Source organism: Orycteropus afer, unplaced genomic scaffold, assembly GCF_000298275.1.
Source record: "Orycteropus afer afer isolate SDZICR_OR568_19922 unplaced genomic scaffold, OryAfe1.0 scaffold00256, whole genome shotgun sequence".
In the NCBI taxonomy this organism is placed as follows: Eukaryota; Metazoa; Chordata; class Mammalia; order Tubulidentata; family Orycteropodidae; genus Orycteropus; species Orycteropus afer.
Genome location: NW_006921843.1, coordinates 4,303,566 through 4,319,989, shown reverse-complemented (window position 1 = coordinate 4,319,989; position 16,424 = coordinate 4,303,566). Strand labels below are relative to the sequence as shown.

The 16,424-nt window shown below is 39.9% G+C and overlaps 1 protein-coding gene across 1 annotated transcript in view; it reads right to left on the bottom strand.

The window, feature by feature from the left end:
* The window catches only part of TRPM1 (transient receptor potential cation channel subfamily M member 1), a 219,368-nt gene that overhangs the window by 185,777 nt on the left and 17,167 nt on the right, over positions 1–16,424 (bottom strand). Inside the window, exons 5-10 of the mRNA XM_042782188.1 lie at positions 12,523–12,647; positions 11,084–11,255; positions 6,639–6,813; positions 6,089–6,212; positions 5,248–5,320; positions 4,269–4,369 (exon numbers count right to left, since the gene is read on the bottom strand). Coding sequence (XP_042638122.1) covers positions 4,269–4,369; positions 5,248–5,320; positions 6,089–6,212; positions 6,639–6,813; positions 11,084–11,255; positions 12,523–12,647 — 770 coding nt within the window. The remainder of the gene's footprint in view (positions 1–4,268; positions 4,370–5,247; positions 5,321–6,088; positions 6,213–6,638; positions 6,814–11,083; positions 11,256–12,522; positions 12,648–16,424) is intronic.

Below are 16,424 nucleotides of genomic sequence, written 5' to 3'. Positions count from 1 at the left end.
GTTCTGCTGTGCATGGGGTCGCTATGAGTTGGAAACGACTGGACGGTACTTAACAACAACAACAACAACACAAGTCAGAAGTGAGTTAATGGCACCTAACAATTTCTACATATGATTTACATGTGCTGCAAATATATCCTTGAACATAGTAGTGCACACAGGGAGCACATTTGTGAAGACTTCTTAGTCATAACCAAACTCCTTAAAGGAATTAATTGATGGGTCTAGAGGCTCAGGACCATAGTATCATGATGTACTAAGGTTAATTGGCATAACATAGTCCACAAAGACAATGTTCTACATCCTACTTTGGTGAATAGCAACTGGGGTCTCAAAAGCTTGTGAGCAGCCACATAAGGTGCAATTATTGCTTTCTCCCTTTGAGAGCAAAGAAGAGTGAATAAAATCAAAGACACAAAGAAATAATTAGTCCAAAGAACTAATGGACCATGTGAACCCCAGCCTCCATGATCTGGAGACAAATTCTAGAAGAACTTGATGGTGCTCGGCTACCACTGCTAACTACTCTGAAAGGGATCACTGTAGGAGGTCCTAGATAGAGTGGGAGAAAAATGTGGAACAAAACTCAAATCATAGAAAAGACCAGGCTTACTGGTCTGATAGAGACTGGTTGAATCTCTGAGACTATGGCCCTTCGACACCCTTCAAGCCGGGAACCGTACTCAACTCTATGGCTCTATTTTCAACCAAACAACAGGCAGGCCTATAAGGTGAGTAATAACATTAGGGAGGTACTCATTCCTTAGAACAATCAACCATACAAGATCAAAAGAACAGCATTTTCCCAGGAATAAAGCTAAAAAGGCAAGAAGGATAGGAAAGAAGGACAAATGGAAATGGTGAACAAAAGCAGGAAGTAGGAAAAGTACTGTTACATTGTGGGGATCACAGTCAATGTCCCTCCAAAAATGGGAATGAATTGTTGAAAGGAAAATGAATTTGCTATGTAAACATTCACCCATATCACGATAATTTTTTTTTTTTTTTAAAGCAGAAAAGTTATTCCATTTAATTAACAGTAATGACTATCTTAGGTGGTCTGGGTGGCTACCATCTTCCATGAACAACTTCCTCTTTCACCATAACAAGAGAACTGGATGGTGCCTGGCTACCATGACTCAATCTTTTGATCAAAGGGAGAAAATACAGAACAGAATGAAAAATGTTTATGGAATTCAGATTTTCTGGAGTCATGAGGGCTGGATGAACACCTGAAAGTATTGCCCTAAGATAAGCATTACATCAAAAATATCTCCTGAAACTTTCTTAAAACCAAACAATTATTTAGCTTAAGTAGTAAAGAAGTCTGCCTTGCCCATTATACTCTTTTAAGATCTATCGACATAGGATCAAATTGACAACATTAACTTGAAAGTTTAGATAGGAAGCTTACTGGGCAATAAGTTTATTTTAACGAGGGAAGAACAACATAGAAAAAGGGGAAGAATTGTACAATTTGAAGAATGTATTGAATGTCACTGAATTGTACTTGTTGAAACTTGAATTGTATGTTTTTACTGTGTATATTCTTCATAACAACAATAACAAAACAAAATAATTTATTAAAAAAGAAAGAGAGACAATATGTAGTTCTAATGATGTGAGGGCATATGCTAATAAGAAAAGAAAATTAATTAGAAATGAAAGGAAAAGAAAGTATCTATTTAAAGAAGTCATGGTCCAAATATGAAGTGAACTAAATAAAATCTTGGGAGCTCTGGTAGCATAGTGGCTAAAGCACCTGACTGCTAACCAGAAGGCTGGCGGTTCAAACTCACCAGCCACTCCTCGGAAGGAAGGTTGGGCAGTCCTACTGCCATAGTGATACTGCCTCGGAAACCCAAGGAGGGGTCGCTATGAGTCAGGGCTGACTTGACGGTACATAACAACAACAACAACCAACAAATAAAATCTTACATAATTTTAAACAATGGGTAACTTGTAATGCATTCCATCTGACCTTGATGCTTGTCACATTGTTCTTTGTGTGGCACAGGTTAGTGACCTAGGATAACCTTTCCTTCTGTTTGATTTCAATCATACTCTTAGGCTCAGAAGTGAATAATCTTTATATAATCACAGCAGTGTAAAATATGCTGGTTTTTCTAACTATGGAAACTAATGATAACTAAAGAATGAGATATAAAGAGAACCTTAATAATGATTAAAAAGAATGATGATATGTAAATGTTAGCCATCTCGACCATGTAAAAGTAAAGGTGAGTCTGATTGAATTAGGAAGGTTGATGGTGTAAGGGAAGAAGAGGGTAGTGTAAAGCTACTAATTTTACCAGATCTAAATTTTACCAGTCTAAAGTTGACGAAACAATTAGATGGTTCACTGTAGTCTTTACAGTTACTAAAGGTAACCAATGAAAGAATTAAAAACACAACTATCAAATATGGGATAGACAAAGAGTACAAGTGAGCTTCTTCCTGCTGTTTCTAAGGCCTAGTGATCTACTTCCAAAAATTAGCCAATGAAAACCTTCTGTATCACAATGGTCTGATCCACCGCGAATCATGGAGATGGTGCAGGAGTGAGCAGCATTTTTTCTATCCATTGTGCATGAAGTTGCCATGAGTTGAGGGTCAGCTCTGTGGCAGCCAGCAATAACACTATGCTTAATTTGCGTAATTAAATAATACACAGAAAAACTCTTCCTCTCAGTATCTTTTTGCTTTAATATTTTCATTCTATACTATAAATGCTTTGCATCAATGTCATCAAAATAGTTTGTAAAAAGTGAAATCTGTGTGCAGCAATATACCAGGCATGTTTTTAAAATAACCTTTTTAAACCTGACATGAACCTGCTAGATAACCCACCTCTTTTTAAGCAGCTGACTCCTTTTTGCAAACATTTAGCCAGAATTCCATTTTATAAATAGATCAAAGAAGTTGCTTTGATTGAAGGAGGAATAGGAGGCTAAGAGCCACTCATCACACACATTCATCACACACACACACACTATACCACTGCTCATCACACACACACACATCTTATCACACATCATAAATACATGCACACACACACACTACACCACCTCATACTCACTGCTCATCACAAATTACATACACACTCACATACACACTATTCAACACAACACATACATACATGCACCCCACCCACAAACACACTCACACTACACACATTACTCAACCTCACACATATGCACACCTATGCATGCACATACCACCATACATATCACTTTGCACACATCACACACTCACAATACACCCCCACTCTCAACACAACACAGAAATATACATACATCACACACAAACATACATTCATATTACACACAAACACACACATACACCCATGACAGATTACATACACACACCCCACACACACACTCCCCTCACATATACACCACTGCTCATCATACACACACCACACCACACACATCATTCATTATAGATAACATACACATATACACTGCTCCACAAGCAGAAACATACACACAACACACACACAAACACACTCATATAACATACCTTACATATAACCATATTTCACATACACAGAACATATCACACACACTGTTTACCACACACAATCATAACACACACATATTATACATATACCACAATCACTACACGATACCTCCTCCACCCTCTGCCCCCAACACTATTGGCCTCTAGGGTTTCTTGGAACATAGTTTGAAGATCGGTGCTCTAGATGGAAGCATACTGGTATACTGTATGTAATTTCAATGTACTATTTTCTTTCTTCTTCTTTAAAAGGAACCAAAAACAAACACCAAACTCACTGCCATTGAGTCGATTCCAACTCACAGCAACCTCCTTTGGGTTTCTGAGCCTGTAAATATTTACAGAAGTAGATTGCCCAGTTTTCCTTCTGTGGAGGGGCTAGTGGGTTTGAACTGCCAATCTTCTGGTTAGGAGTCAAATGCCTTAGGTACTATGCCACCAGAGCTCTTTTTAAGAGGATAAAAACCCACTTTTACCAGCAACGATAAAATATTTAGTGATTAATTTCCTCAAGAATACTGCTTTGAATATGGAATTCATGCTAATAGCTCTTACTACTTGCTGGTTCTTTGAAGTGCAATAGCAACATGTTCTACTAATCCTAATTACACATTGGATCATCAGAAACACTAGGAGATTTCATGAGATTCATGTCACATGAGAGAACATACTAATATAGCATCTGTACAAAGTTACGATAGGTATTATGGACTGAAAAAAAAAAAGAAAGAAAGAAATCTGAGACTCACTGGCCAGTGGGGCCCAAAGACGAAAATCTGGCTTCGTGCTATGTCGACTCGGTTCCAAGCCAGGGCCAAGCTCAGCTGATCCGGAGCTGATGCATTTGTTCCTGGAGAGGGGAGGAACAAGAACTAATGTTCATTCCATGTCTAGACATCTGGGCTTAGCAGGTGCTGGGTGAGGTGAGCATGCCTCAGGGCTCCTGTTATGCCTCCTGTTATGCCTCAGGGCTGCCCAAAACTCTCAGGGCATAAAACAGATTTTCTCTTGCTCCTGGATTGCTCCTAAGGTGTCAATCCTAAAACCTTCACATTCTCAGAGACTTCCCAGGAAGAAGTGGAAGAATCTCTTCGCACCCCAGCTCTGTCTAGTCTCCTTGGGAAGACCTTCATCTAAAAGAGGTGCTACCCTCCAAACCGAAGGGGAGACTGGCCCAAGGGCACAAGCCACATGGCCTTCAAGAAGACATGAAGCATTGCCCGCCCAAGGGAAATGGGATCCTGCTTTCCTTCTCTCCTACTTGTCCCCTCATAGCCCCAGTCTTGCAAGAAGTGGTGAAGACATATATATGCTGGAGCAGACTCCACCCTGTGAGTGGCCAAGTCTAGACTGTCAGAAGAGGCAGGGTTGGGGATTTGGACAAAGCCAGTGATGCTCTGAATGCAACTGATGTAAATAATGATTGGATGCAGTTATTGTAAATGAAGACCTGCTTCATGTTTACAGTCTATGAGCTGAAACCCTCCACGAATCAGCTACAAATGGAAACAGTCTCTGACTTTGTGGTTAGCCATCATGGTTCAACCCATTATGATCCATTGACACTCACAGAATATCCTTGCCCCCTCCAAAAAGCCCATCTCCAAGACCTGCTATTTGGCCATGGTTCCAAATTGGGAAGGAAAGAGGGGGCATTCCCAGTCAAAAGTGAAAGTCCAGGCTGGGTCAGTGTAGGAAGGACAGAATCACTGCATCCTGAGAGTATACCTTTCAGCAGGGCTGTCAGAATGGCCATCTCGACGTCTTGTTGGCCCTCAGAGCCCATCCTAAACACAGTGACCTGAAAACAGGTTAAATGTGAAAGGACTGGGTTAAAGACAGCTGAAAACAAGAGGAAGAGTTGGGGTGGCTTAAAAGGAACTACCATGGAGAGATTGATGAATAAGAAAATGATCTGGGAAGGTAAACAGTTTTAAATGAAATGCTTTTGATTTCCTAAAGTTGTAGTATTACTCTTTTTGCCGTTGAGTCCCTACCTGGGTTCTTGCTTTATGTTTAACCCAAACCACTACAATGGAGACTGACCATTCAGGATCTACATTTCAATATCTAAATTGTCATTGGAGGTGACAAAAATATCTCTACTCAGATATGATATATTTTAGGGAATTTTGAATGGGCACTCTTATGTGTATAACTAAAATGGACATTACTTTCAAGCACAATTAAGAAGGAATGGAGTGGGAAGCAAGTACTGCATTTAGAAAGTAAAATGACAGGACTTTATAACCACATCTAAAAGTGTGGTAGATGTCATTCTTCCTTAATTATTTAAATCAAATTAACATTACAAGCCTCAGAATTGAGGCTGTGTCACTTAACATTTACTAAGGTCTGAGGGTGCTTCAGTTTCTCTTCTGCATGTATTTATTCTATTCCCATCACAGAGAAATCACCCAGCAGTTTGGTATGGATTTGTAAACTGCTTCTTGGAAAAGGCTGAACTCAAATATGAACAACTCCATCATGCACACATGGGTGGAATTAGAAAGGAAACATAATTCTCTCTGTGGAGCGTGATAACTGGAGATAAATTCAAGACACTTACGAGCTCTTTCTTTTTCATGCACTCCATTATAATTGCAAACAGCTGATGCGACTGCGTCTTGCTGTAATTAAATGTTTTCTGAATGGTAACTAGAAGCTGATCCCTGAGGGATTCATTTATTATCCTGTTTAAAGGAAATGCAAAAAGGAACAAAACAATATGTATTAAATCTGATCGTTAATAAATCTGCCATCTATATGTCTATCTGGCATCTTTAATTTAAAATTTCACTATTGGAGGCTATCCCAGGATAGGAGATGAAAAGTGACCCTAGTCAAAACTGTGTTCACATTTGTCCTAAATTTCAGCCTTGTTGAAAACCTTATAAGGGAATATAAAGTTGGAAAAGAAAGTATTCCACCAGAGAAAGAATTCCACACGAAACGGCATGCCCTCCACAAGCTGACCTAGGGTGATGGGAGAGGAGATCTAATAAATCTTCTTATGTAAACATTTTTGGAATGTCTAAGCCTATCACTTAAGATTTTCTTCTTGGCCTAACTAGGAGGACATCAAAAACCCACCCTTGGTAAGATATCAGAACTCCTACCCGCCTTCTTCACTGTACTTGTGTGCAAAAGACAGAATGTCCGAGGCACGTCCACTGCCATCGCAAATCACCACAGGGACTGGAGGGTCTTCTCGGAGATATTCCAGGACAATGGAAACCACGTTAGGGCCCCCTTCAACCACGAGACCCACGACTGGCACACCCTGACCCAGTCCTGCAACACAAACCACATCCTCCATTGGAACCAGTGTCTCAGCATCACCTCTCTCCTGTTTTCATTTCTGAAATAGGGTGACGAGTAAAGATTTTACAACCTAATGGATGCTCCATATGGTGCTTATATTTAAAGAGAAGCTTGAAGGAATTCAGGCATATGTTAATTATTCTCACTCTTTTATTTCAATTCTGTGTTATATCTTCATTGGAAAGACAAAAAGAAAAAAAGCAACCAAACAACCAAATCCACTGCCATTGAGTCAATTCTGACTCGTAGCAATACCACAGGATAGAGGAGTAGAACTGCCCCAGGGGATTTCCAAGGCTGTAAATCATTACAGAAGCAAGACTGCCTCATCTTTCTCCTGTGGAGCAGCTGGTGGGTTCAAACCACTGACCTTTTGGTTAGCAGCCTAGTGCTTTAGCCACTGTGCCACCAGGGCTCCTTTGGATGGACTAGAACCTTAAAATCAAGAACACTTTGAACCATATGTGGTCAAACTCTGTATTAGTCACCTGACATAAAGGCTACTTTGAAATGAGATGTGAGAAACATGTGAAGATGCTCCTTGCTGAAAAAATATGTTCCTTGCTGCCCAGCCCCTGTGTCTGAAATTCCCACTTTGATGGCTGTGTTCTAAAGGGTAATGTAGAGAAAGAGGATCTGGACCAGAAAGAGGAGGTCATTTCAATTCCTGGCCTCTAGTGTAGTGAGGAAGTAAAGGAGCTCTGGTGGCATAGTGGTAAGGTGTTTGGCTGTTTACCAGATGGTCGGTGGTACAAAACCCATCAGCTGCTGCACAGGAGGAAGATGAGGTTATCTACTTCCATAAATATTTACAGATTTGGAAACCGAATGGGGGTCACTATGAGTTGGAATTGACTCCATGACAGTGGTTTTAGTTTTTTGGTTTTTGTAATGCAATAGTTAAAGTATTTGGCTGCTAACCAAAATGTTGGCAGTTTGAACCCACCAGCTGCTCTGTGGGAAAAAGTTGAGGCAGTTTGCTTCCATAAAGATTTACAGTCTGGGGAACCGTATGGGGGTACTTCTATTCTGTCCTATAGGATTGCTATGAGTCAGAATCAATTCGATAGTAGTGGTTATAGGTATAGTGCATTATTAGCCTTATGATATTGGGGCAATCACCAAGTCACTATGAGCCATAGATGATCTTGTGTGGAAAATGAATGGTCACTATGCTTCCTTTTCTTCTGAAGGAGCAATAAACCAAAAGTAAACTCACTGCCATTGCATTGTTTCTGACTCATAGTGACCCCTCTTTGGGTTTCGGAGGCAGCATCTCTATGAAATTAGATTGCCCAGTCTTCCTTTTGAGGAGTGGCTGGTGGGTTTGAACCATCAGCTTTCTAGTTAGCAGTCAAATGTAGGTCACTACACCACTAGATCTCCCAAAAGGAGCAATAGAGAAACTTTAAATAGTGTATTGTCACTGTTAGGTCTGTCGAGTCAGCTCTAATTCATGGAAACTCCATGCACAATGGAACAAAATGCTGCCTGGTCCTATGCCATCCCTGTAATTGGTTGTGGATTGGATCATTGTGCTCCATGGAGTTTTCTTTGGCTTATTTTTGGAAGTAGATCACCAGGCCTTTCTTCTTAGTCCATCTTAGTTTGGAAGATCCACTAAAACCTATTCAGCATGATAGCAACACAAGCTTTCATTGACAGAAAAGTGGCTGGGAATTGAACCTGGGTCTCCCTCCTACTCTGACATGGAAGGTGAGAATTCTACCTTTGAACCACCAATGCCTTTAATTGGAATATAGATATGGTATATTGTTGTTGGTATTTCTAATTCCATTGCCTGAAGTAAGGCAGTGTGTTATCTGGGAGGACAAACATATTGGTCACTATTAATCCATAAGTTAATAACTTGTATTCAGAGTCTGTCTTCTGCTTCTATCTGACAATTGGATGCTTCAGGAACACAATCCCAAAAACAAACTCACTGCCATCCAGTCAACTCCAACTCATAGCAACCCTCATTGGGTTTCTGAGGTGGTAAATCTTTACAGAAGTAGATTGCCCCATCTTCCTTCAGTGGAGTGGCTGGTGGGTTTGAACAACCAACCTTCTGGTAGCAATCAAATGCCTTAGGCATCAAATGACCAGAGCTCCCAGGAACACAATAGGAGCAGGCTAACTCGATGGCAGAAACAGCAGGCGGCATGGGAATTCTGGAGCCTGGGATTATGGAGAGGGAAGAATGAAGTCTTGGGAGTGGAAGAGAAGCAAAGTCTAGTTTGCCTACTTCACAAGTTTGTGCCAACTGAGCATGTTTTGCCAGGTGTCCATTAGTTTGGGATGAGAATTAGTTGATCTGACATTAACAAATGGCAGGTAGGAGAAGTAGCCTTGGTTTCATAGTCCTGAAGAGACCTTCAGATAAAATCTGCTTGTATAGGTTATGAAAGGACTTTAGAATTTCAAGTAAGTGAATTCAGAGTTTCCAGCTCACTTCTGTATCTGGAGCCAGAGACTCTTAAATATTTGAAAGACTTTGCTGTCTCTTACCAGGTAACCTCATTTCAGTTCATTCAGCAAACATGTATTAAAGGTCTGCTCTGTGCCAGGCCTTGACCAGGAAGCATTGGAAAACAGGGACAAGATGACATGGATCTGCCTTGAAGAGTTCTAGCCCACCCCAGGCTTGGTATTTAGGTCTTCAGGAATATCATGGCCAAATTGCCTTCTTTTCTAGAGTAGAATTGGTTCTCCTTGGCTTAGGTGGACTCGCTGAAGCACCATGCAGTGGGAAGTGACAACTGAGCACCCCTTTGCTGTCCCTGCCCCACTCAGAGCCCTAGGCAAAGGATGACAAAGGGAAGCCCACAGGTCACATGGCCAGGTGAATTTGGGCAGTGTGAAAATTCACAAATCCAGAAAAATTAAAAATGTGAGAACAAACACTTCCATCATCAGCTAATTTATCAATCAAGGTATGATTCTTGGAAACTTGTAGTTCTCTGTAGTAGACTGTCCTCATCCTCATTGCCCCATCTACCTTCCACAGAGTGGCTGGTGGATTCAAACCATCAACCTTCTGGTTAGCAATCAAATACCTTAAACATTTGACCATCTTCATTCTAACCACTTGTGATAATAGTCACTTTAATTATGCTTTATTTGCTGTTATTAGCTTCCATCAAGTTGGCCCCAACTCATGGTGATCCCATATACGATGAAATGAAATGTTGTCCAGTTCTGCACCATCTCCATGATCAGTTGGGAATAAGACCAGGTGTTCCACAAACTTTTCACTGGCTAATTTTAGGAAGTGGATTGTCAGGGTTTTCTTCCTAGTTTGTCAGCATCATAGCAACATGCAAACCTCCACCAACAGACTGTGTGTGGGTGGCTGTGCATGAAGTGCATTGGCCAGGAGTCAAACTCAGGTCTCTTGCATTGAAGGTGAGAATTCTACCACTGAACCACCAATGCCTCATAATTATGCTTTATAAAGAGTTTTTCAAACCTAGATTATCCTTCAAAAAATCTTAACAGTAATGGTAAAAACAAAATACTCTTTAAGATCATTTAACAATTGTTTGACAAAAATAATTGTTGAAGTATGAACATGTTGCAAGAGATTAAACCAGTTATTTTAATTCTACCAGTTTTTATTACTATTTGATCTGGTTGGTGTTCATTTCTTTATCTCTAGTTCAACCTCAGCATTTCCCTGTGGCAGCACTCTGCTACCTGGATCAGGGCTCCTGCTGCCCTCCCTAGTGGTTTCTCATCCAGCCTATCTTGGTCTGGATGACAGACTCAGAGCCAAAGGGATATTTAATGATCACATAATATCCATCAACTGATAAAAGAAATCATTTACTAAATCTTGGAATGTGAATTCTTTTCCCATTAAAACATCAAAAACAAACAAACAAACAAACAAACAAACAAACAAACAAACAAAAAACCCTACAATAATTACAGGAAACAAGAAACATTGGTCAACATGGTGGGCCATCCCTTGAAAACTGTTGCAGGGTTGTTACTTGTGTCAGCTCTCCTTATAAACTTGGAACATCAAAATGTAACCCAATAGATGTGATTTGGTAGGTGGATAAGGTCTACGTAAGTCACTGTCTATTGATGTAGGAAGAATCAAGATTAAAGCTTTAAACAACAAGAGGTGTGGGTGAGTAGCAAGCCTTTGGGCAGTTTCCTTCTCAGCTGGGATTTTCATGGCAGTGACAATGATCCAGTGAAAGTACCTGTGGCCTTGGCCAGAACTTACTTGTATTGATCTTCTGCAGGGAGATATGCTTTTCCAGCTGCCTGCGCAGCTTCACCTCAGCCCCGTATTTGCCCAGTGTGCCATTGTCAGCCAGGATGAAATGAGTGTGTGAGTTGTTGAGAACAGAGAGCTTACTCAGAGGGTTGGACATGGTCTGGTACACTCTGGTGACCTGAAAAACATGAACCACACAATGTAACAGAGCTGCATAACTTAGATTAGGACTAACAGGTAAGTAAGCAGAATACATATGTTCATGAATATTGCTTTGTCTAATTGTGTACTTTAATCTATTTTCATGTCCCTGCCCTAACTAGTGAGGATGGTTTTCATAGTGCTAGAGGAAAATGGGAGCTCTGGTAGCATAGTGGCTAAGGCACTTGACTGCTAACCAGAAGGCAGGTGGTTCAAACCCACCAGCCACTCCTCGGAAGGAAGGTTGGGCAATCCTACTTCCGTAGTGATACTGCCTTGGAAACCCAAGGAGGGGTCGCTATGAGTCGGGGCCGACTCGACGGCAAACAACAACAACATAGGAAGATGGAAAAAAAAAAATTATTTTAGTTAGTAACAGTCTCACAGTTTAGATAATTATCACTCTCAACAGTTGTACTTCTGAGAATTTATCCCAGAGAAATAAAAACTTATGTTCATATAAAAACCCATACATAAAAGTTTATTGCAGCTTTATTTGTAATAGTCCCAAACTGAAAACAACCCAAATACCTTAAACAGAGGAGTGGCTAAACAAACTGTGGTGTATCTGTGCCAAGGAATACTGCTCACCAATAAAAAGGAACAAATTACTGATATATGCAGAAACCTGGATGAATCTTCAGAGTTATGCAAAGTGAAAAAAGCAAATCCCCAAAGGTTGTATACTATGTTGTTGCTGTTAGTTGCTGTCTAGTCCACAAACTGTTAAGGGTTAAACTACTAGCCAGAAGTTTAGCAGTTTGAATCCACGCAGAGGTGTCTAGGAAGACAGACCTGGTGATCTGGTGATCTGCTTCTGAAAGGTCACAACCTTGAAAACTCTATGGAATAGCTCTACTCTGCACACATGGGTCACCATGAATTATATGTTTTATGATTCCATTTATATAACATACCTGAAAGGACAAAATTATAGAAGTGGAGAACAGATTAGTGACTGCCAGAGATTATGGAAGAAGTGAGAGGGAAGTGAGTGTCACTATAGAAGGGTGATGGAATATGGGGTGATGGAAATTTTCTGTATCTTGACTGTATCAATCTCAATGTCCCAGTGGTGATATTGTACTATAATTTTGTGAGATGTTACCATTGGGAGAAACTAGACAAAAGGTATGTGGTATCTCTTTGTATTATTTCTTGCGACTGCAAGTGAATCTATAATTATCTCAAAATAAAGAGCTTAATTTTTTAAAATTGCCAATATTTAGAGAGAAGACACTTACATCCTTTCCGATCAAGTCTTCCTTATTTTCCACGATGCCCCATGGAGCAATCCCTATAGCACAGACTCGGCCTCTGGACTTGGAGGAGTGGTCTTTCAAGGCATCCCCTACATGGCTGATGACACCTGTGAGTGGCCATAAAGTCATATTTTTAGGCCCTTCTACTAGCCACCATACCACCATCCAGAAACTTTAGGGACACTTATTCTGAGTCCCTACACTTCCTATAGAACAGGGCTGAGACAATGATCTTTATTGTTAAAGAAAGCACACTGATGTCCTAAAGGGCCACTATGAGTCAGAAGTAAGGAAAAAAAAAAAAAAAAAGCACACTGAAAGTCTGAGCTCATAGTAAGTAGTGCTCCAACATTGCCATCTAGAAAGGGGAAAATCACAACAAAACTCAAAACAATTGTGCAGACACTTCCTTTACAAGTTTCCAAGATCAAAAGACAGAAGTAATAGGCCCCTTTGGCTGTCTTCAGCTACATTTAGCTAAGTTGAGAGCCATACTCCCTAGTATGCTAATTAACCATTTTGTGCCTCAGTTTCCTCTCCCATAAAATGGGGAAAGATATATTAAGAGGCTCTTCAGGGCTCAATTCAGTGAGTAACATCTGGTAGATGTTCCAGAAACATTGCCTATTATCATTATTATACTTGTGGCTTAAAAATATGAATCATGGTTCTGGTAAGATGGCAGAATAGGCAGACAAAGTACACAGACCCTCTTCAATAAAGAAAAAGGGAACCAATTAACACAGATACAGAAGATAATCCTGGAGCCCTGAGCTTTGAAAGGAAGGATACAGAAATGGACTAAACTCCAACTAGTAGAAGAACCTTCATGAAAACATTGAAAAAGGAGACATATGGAGCTGTGGTCTGTCAGTAATCCTGAGGACACAGACAGCTTAGATATTGTCAAATGGTATTAGGACCTAAGAATTAACCTAAAAATCAGCCCTGCTAGCCAGGGGCTGCATGGAGGACTGCACTAATGGCTGCTGAACAAAAGGGAAGCAGCAAAGAGGGAGATAGGCTGAGCTGTGGACTTTTGGCTGTCTGGAGAGCACAGCCATTTTGAATGTTTACAAGTAGTTCAACCATTTTGGATATTTAAAGCTACAGTGTTCTCTCAGATTCCAGGGACCTAAGAATAGGCTCCAATTGCTGGGGACCACAAAGACACACTGGACATGAAGGGCTGGAAAGATGCGATATTTCCCTTGTAATTCTTATACCCTACACCCTCTTGGTGAATGGAGGTGTGGCCATCCCTCACTCTCACCCACCTTCTGAGCTGTCAGGAATTCCATCCCAGTCTGTGTGCTGCAACAGAGCCTGAGTACCTTGTGCCGCCATGCCCAGTTTTTTTTTCCTTTTTTTTTTTTTTTCCAGTTTGTTTGTTTTTGTCTGTTTTAAAATTATTATTGTTCTTTTTTGGTTCTTTTTCATTATTATTCTTTATTCTTCTTTTCCCATATTCTTCTTTTCAGCTTTCTCTATTCCCTGTTCCTGGTTCCCATCTTTTCTTTCTTGTAGTTACCCCATTCCTTCTTATTCTTTTTTGCATTTTCCCATTTTTTTCTTCATTATTCTCCTACTCTACCTCTTTTCTCTTATTGCCCCCCACCACCTGATATTGCAGGTGTTTTTGTGAGTGATTTTTCCTATATGTTTATGTGGTGTGATTTTTGTCTGCTTCCTTTTACTTTTTTGATGTTTTTTATTGTTGTTTTTGTCTAAGTGGGGGACAGCAACTGCGCCCATATGACACAAGCACACCTGCACCTCCTGCAACTCCACTAACTGAATGAGAGCCGCTACTTTCTTCTACACCAACTGGCCAATGATAAATGACCAAGAAGAAGAGCCTGATTCACTCTTAACTGCTCTGCACAAACAGTTAGCAGAGAGCTAAATACAACAAAGTGGTCTCAGAGAAAACAGACCATCACAGTCCACACAAAGAAGCAAGATAAAGCAGTAGCAACAAGGGACCAGGATACAGACCCAGAACACATCCCTGAGGAAGAAGCAGCATTGGAACTCCGTGATAAGGAATTCAAAGCAATTATACTTAGGTATTCAAATGATTGAGAGACAGATCAAGGAAAACACTGACAAAATTAAGAAAAACAGAGAGAAAACCCTAGAACAATTTTGAAAGAAAATGCAAGAACAAAATGACTAAATGAAAAATTAGAAATGATACAAAATCTACAGATAGAAATCCAGAAGATAAATACTAAATTTTCAGAAATAGATAAGACATTGAAAGGGCAAAAGAGTAGAATTGAAACAATGGAAGACAATTCATGAGATTGAAGACAAATACCTGAATACTTCTTTGGAAAGCAATCAATCAAAAAAAGACCAAAACAAAATGAAGGAAGTCTAAGGTTCATGTGGGATACCATCAAAAGGAATGACCTACATGTAATTGGAATTCCAGAACAGGAAGGAAAAAAGAAAACCACTGAGAAAATTGTCCAAGATTTGTTGAAAGAGAACATCCCTGATATGGTGAAAGATAAGAATATAACCATTCAGGAAATCCAAAGACCCCAAAAAGAAAATCACCAAGACATATCATCATCAATTCATCAAAACCAAACACAAAGAATCCTGAAAGCAGCACAGAAGAAAAAAAAAAGTTACTTACAAAGGACAACCAATAAGACTAAGCTGTGATTTCTCAGCAGAAACCATGCAAGCAAGAAAGCAATGAGATGATATATACAAAACTCTGAAAGAGAAAAATTTCCAATTAAGGACTATACACCTGGCAAAATTGTCCTTCAAATATGATGGTGAAATTAGGAGATTTCCAGATAAGCAAAAATTAAGGCAATTTGTTAAAAGCAGACCAACCTTACAAGAGATTCTAAAGGGACTCTTTTTTTTTTTTTTTTTTAATTGTGATTTGGGTGAAGGTTTACACAGCAAATTCACTTCCCATACAGTGGTTCACATATACTTTGTCTCTTGACATTGACCACAGTTTACCACAATGCAACAGCTCCCCTCCCACTTCTTCCCCATAGTTCCCTCTTCCCTGTGTCCATCCCTCCATGCACTCTTGCCCCCTGAGCTGTCTCCCTGCACATAAGCAGCCCTTCTTTCTCCCATAATTGTTCTCTCCAAGGAGTGTATCTACTTGAGGTAAATGTTCAACTCATATGCCTGTCTTTTGTTTGGCTGGAAACCACAGGTGTGAGTTCAATTCCAGATCTGAAGGGAAGCTAGGGGCCACAGTCTCAGTGGTTCCACCAGGCTATATCGGACCAGCAAACCTGGTCCCCCCTAAAGGGACTCTTCTGAGCATAGAACCAAACAACAACTGACCATTAATACACAAGATGATATATCCAGAAGCTAGCACAGCTATGAAAGTATCCAAAGTAAAATAAGCTTACAAGATTGTAAACAGGGAAAAAGAGACATCAATTGGCAAATAAGGACAACTACAAACCAAAAGGAGGGAAAAAATAGTGTAGTTACAGAACTACTAAATGCTGAGGAAGTCAAGAGAGTTGCAAGATAGAATGCACTGTTCTAAACTCGAGGAGAAAATTAAAAATTACAGGTAGCCTCAAAGAAAAATGATAAACCTTCACATCACAATAAACAAGAAGACAAGCAAAAATATTTAGCAAATACTAAAACAAAAGCAACAAAAGAAACAATAACATTATTCATAAACATAATGAGCTTGGCACAGAAAATTATATGGAACAAAGAAACCAGAAACACCATGAAAATACACATAACAAAATGACAGCAACTAATTCATACTTGTCTATAATTACACTGAATATCAATGAATTAAATGCACCATTCAAGAGATGGAGAGTTGCAGACTGGATAAGAAAACATAACCCATTAGTACGTTGTGT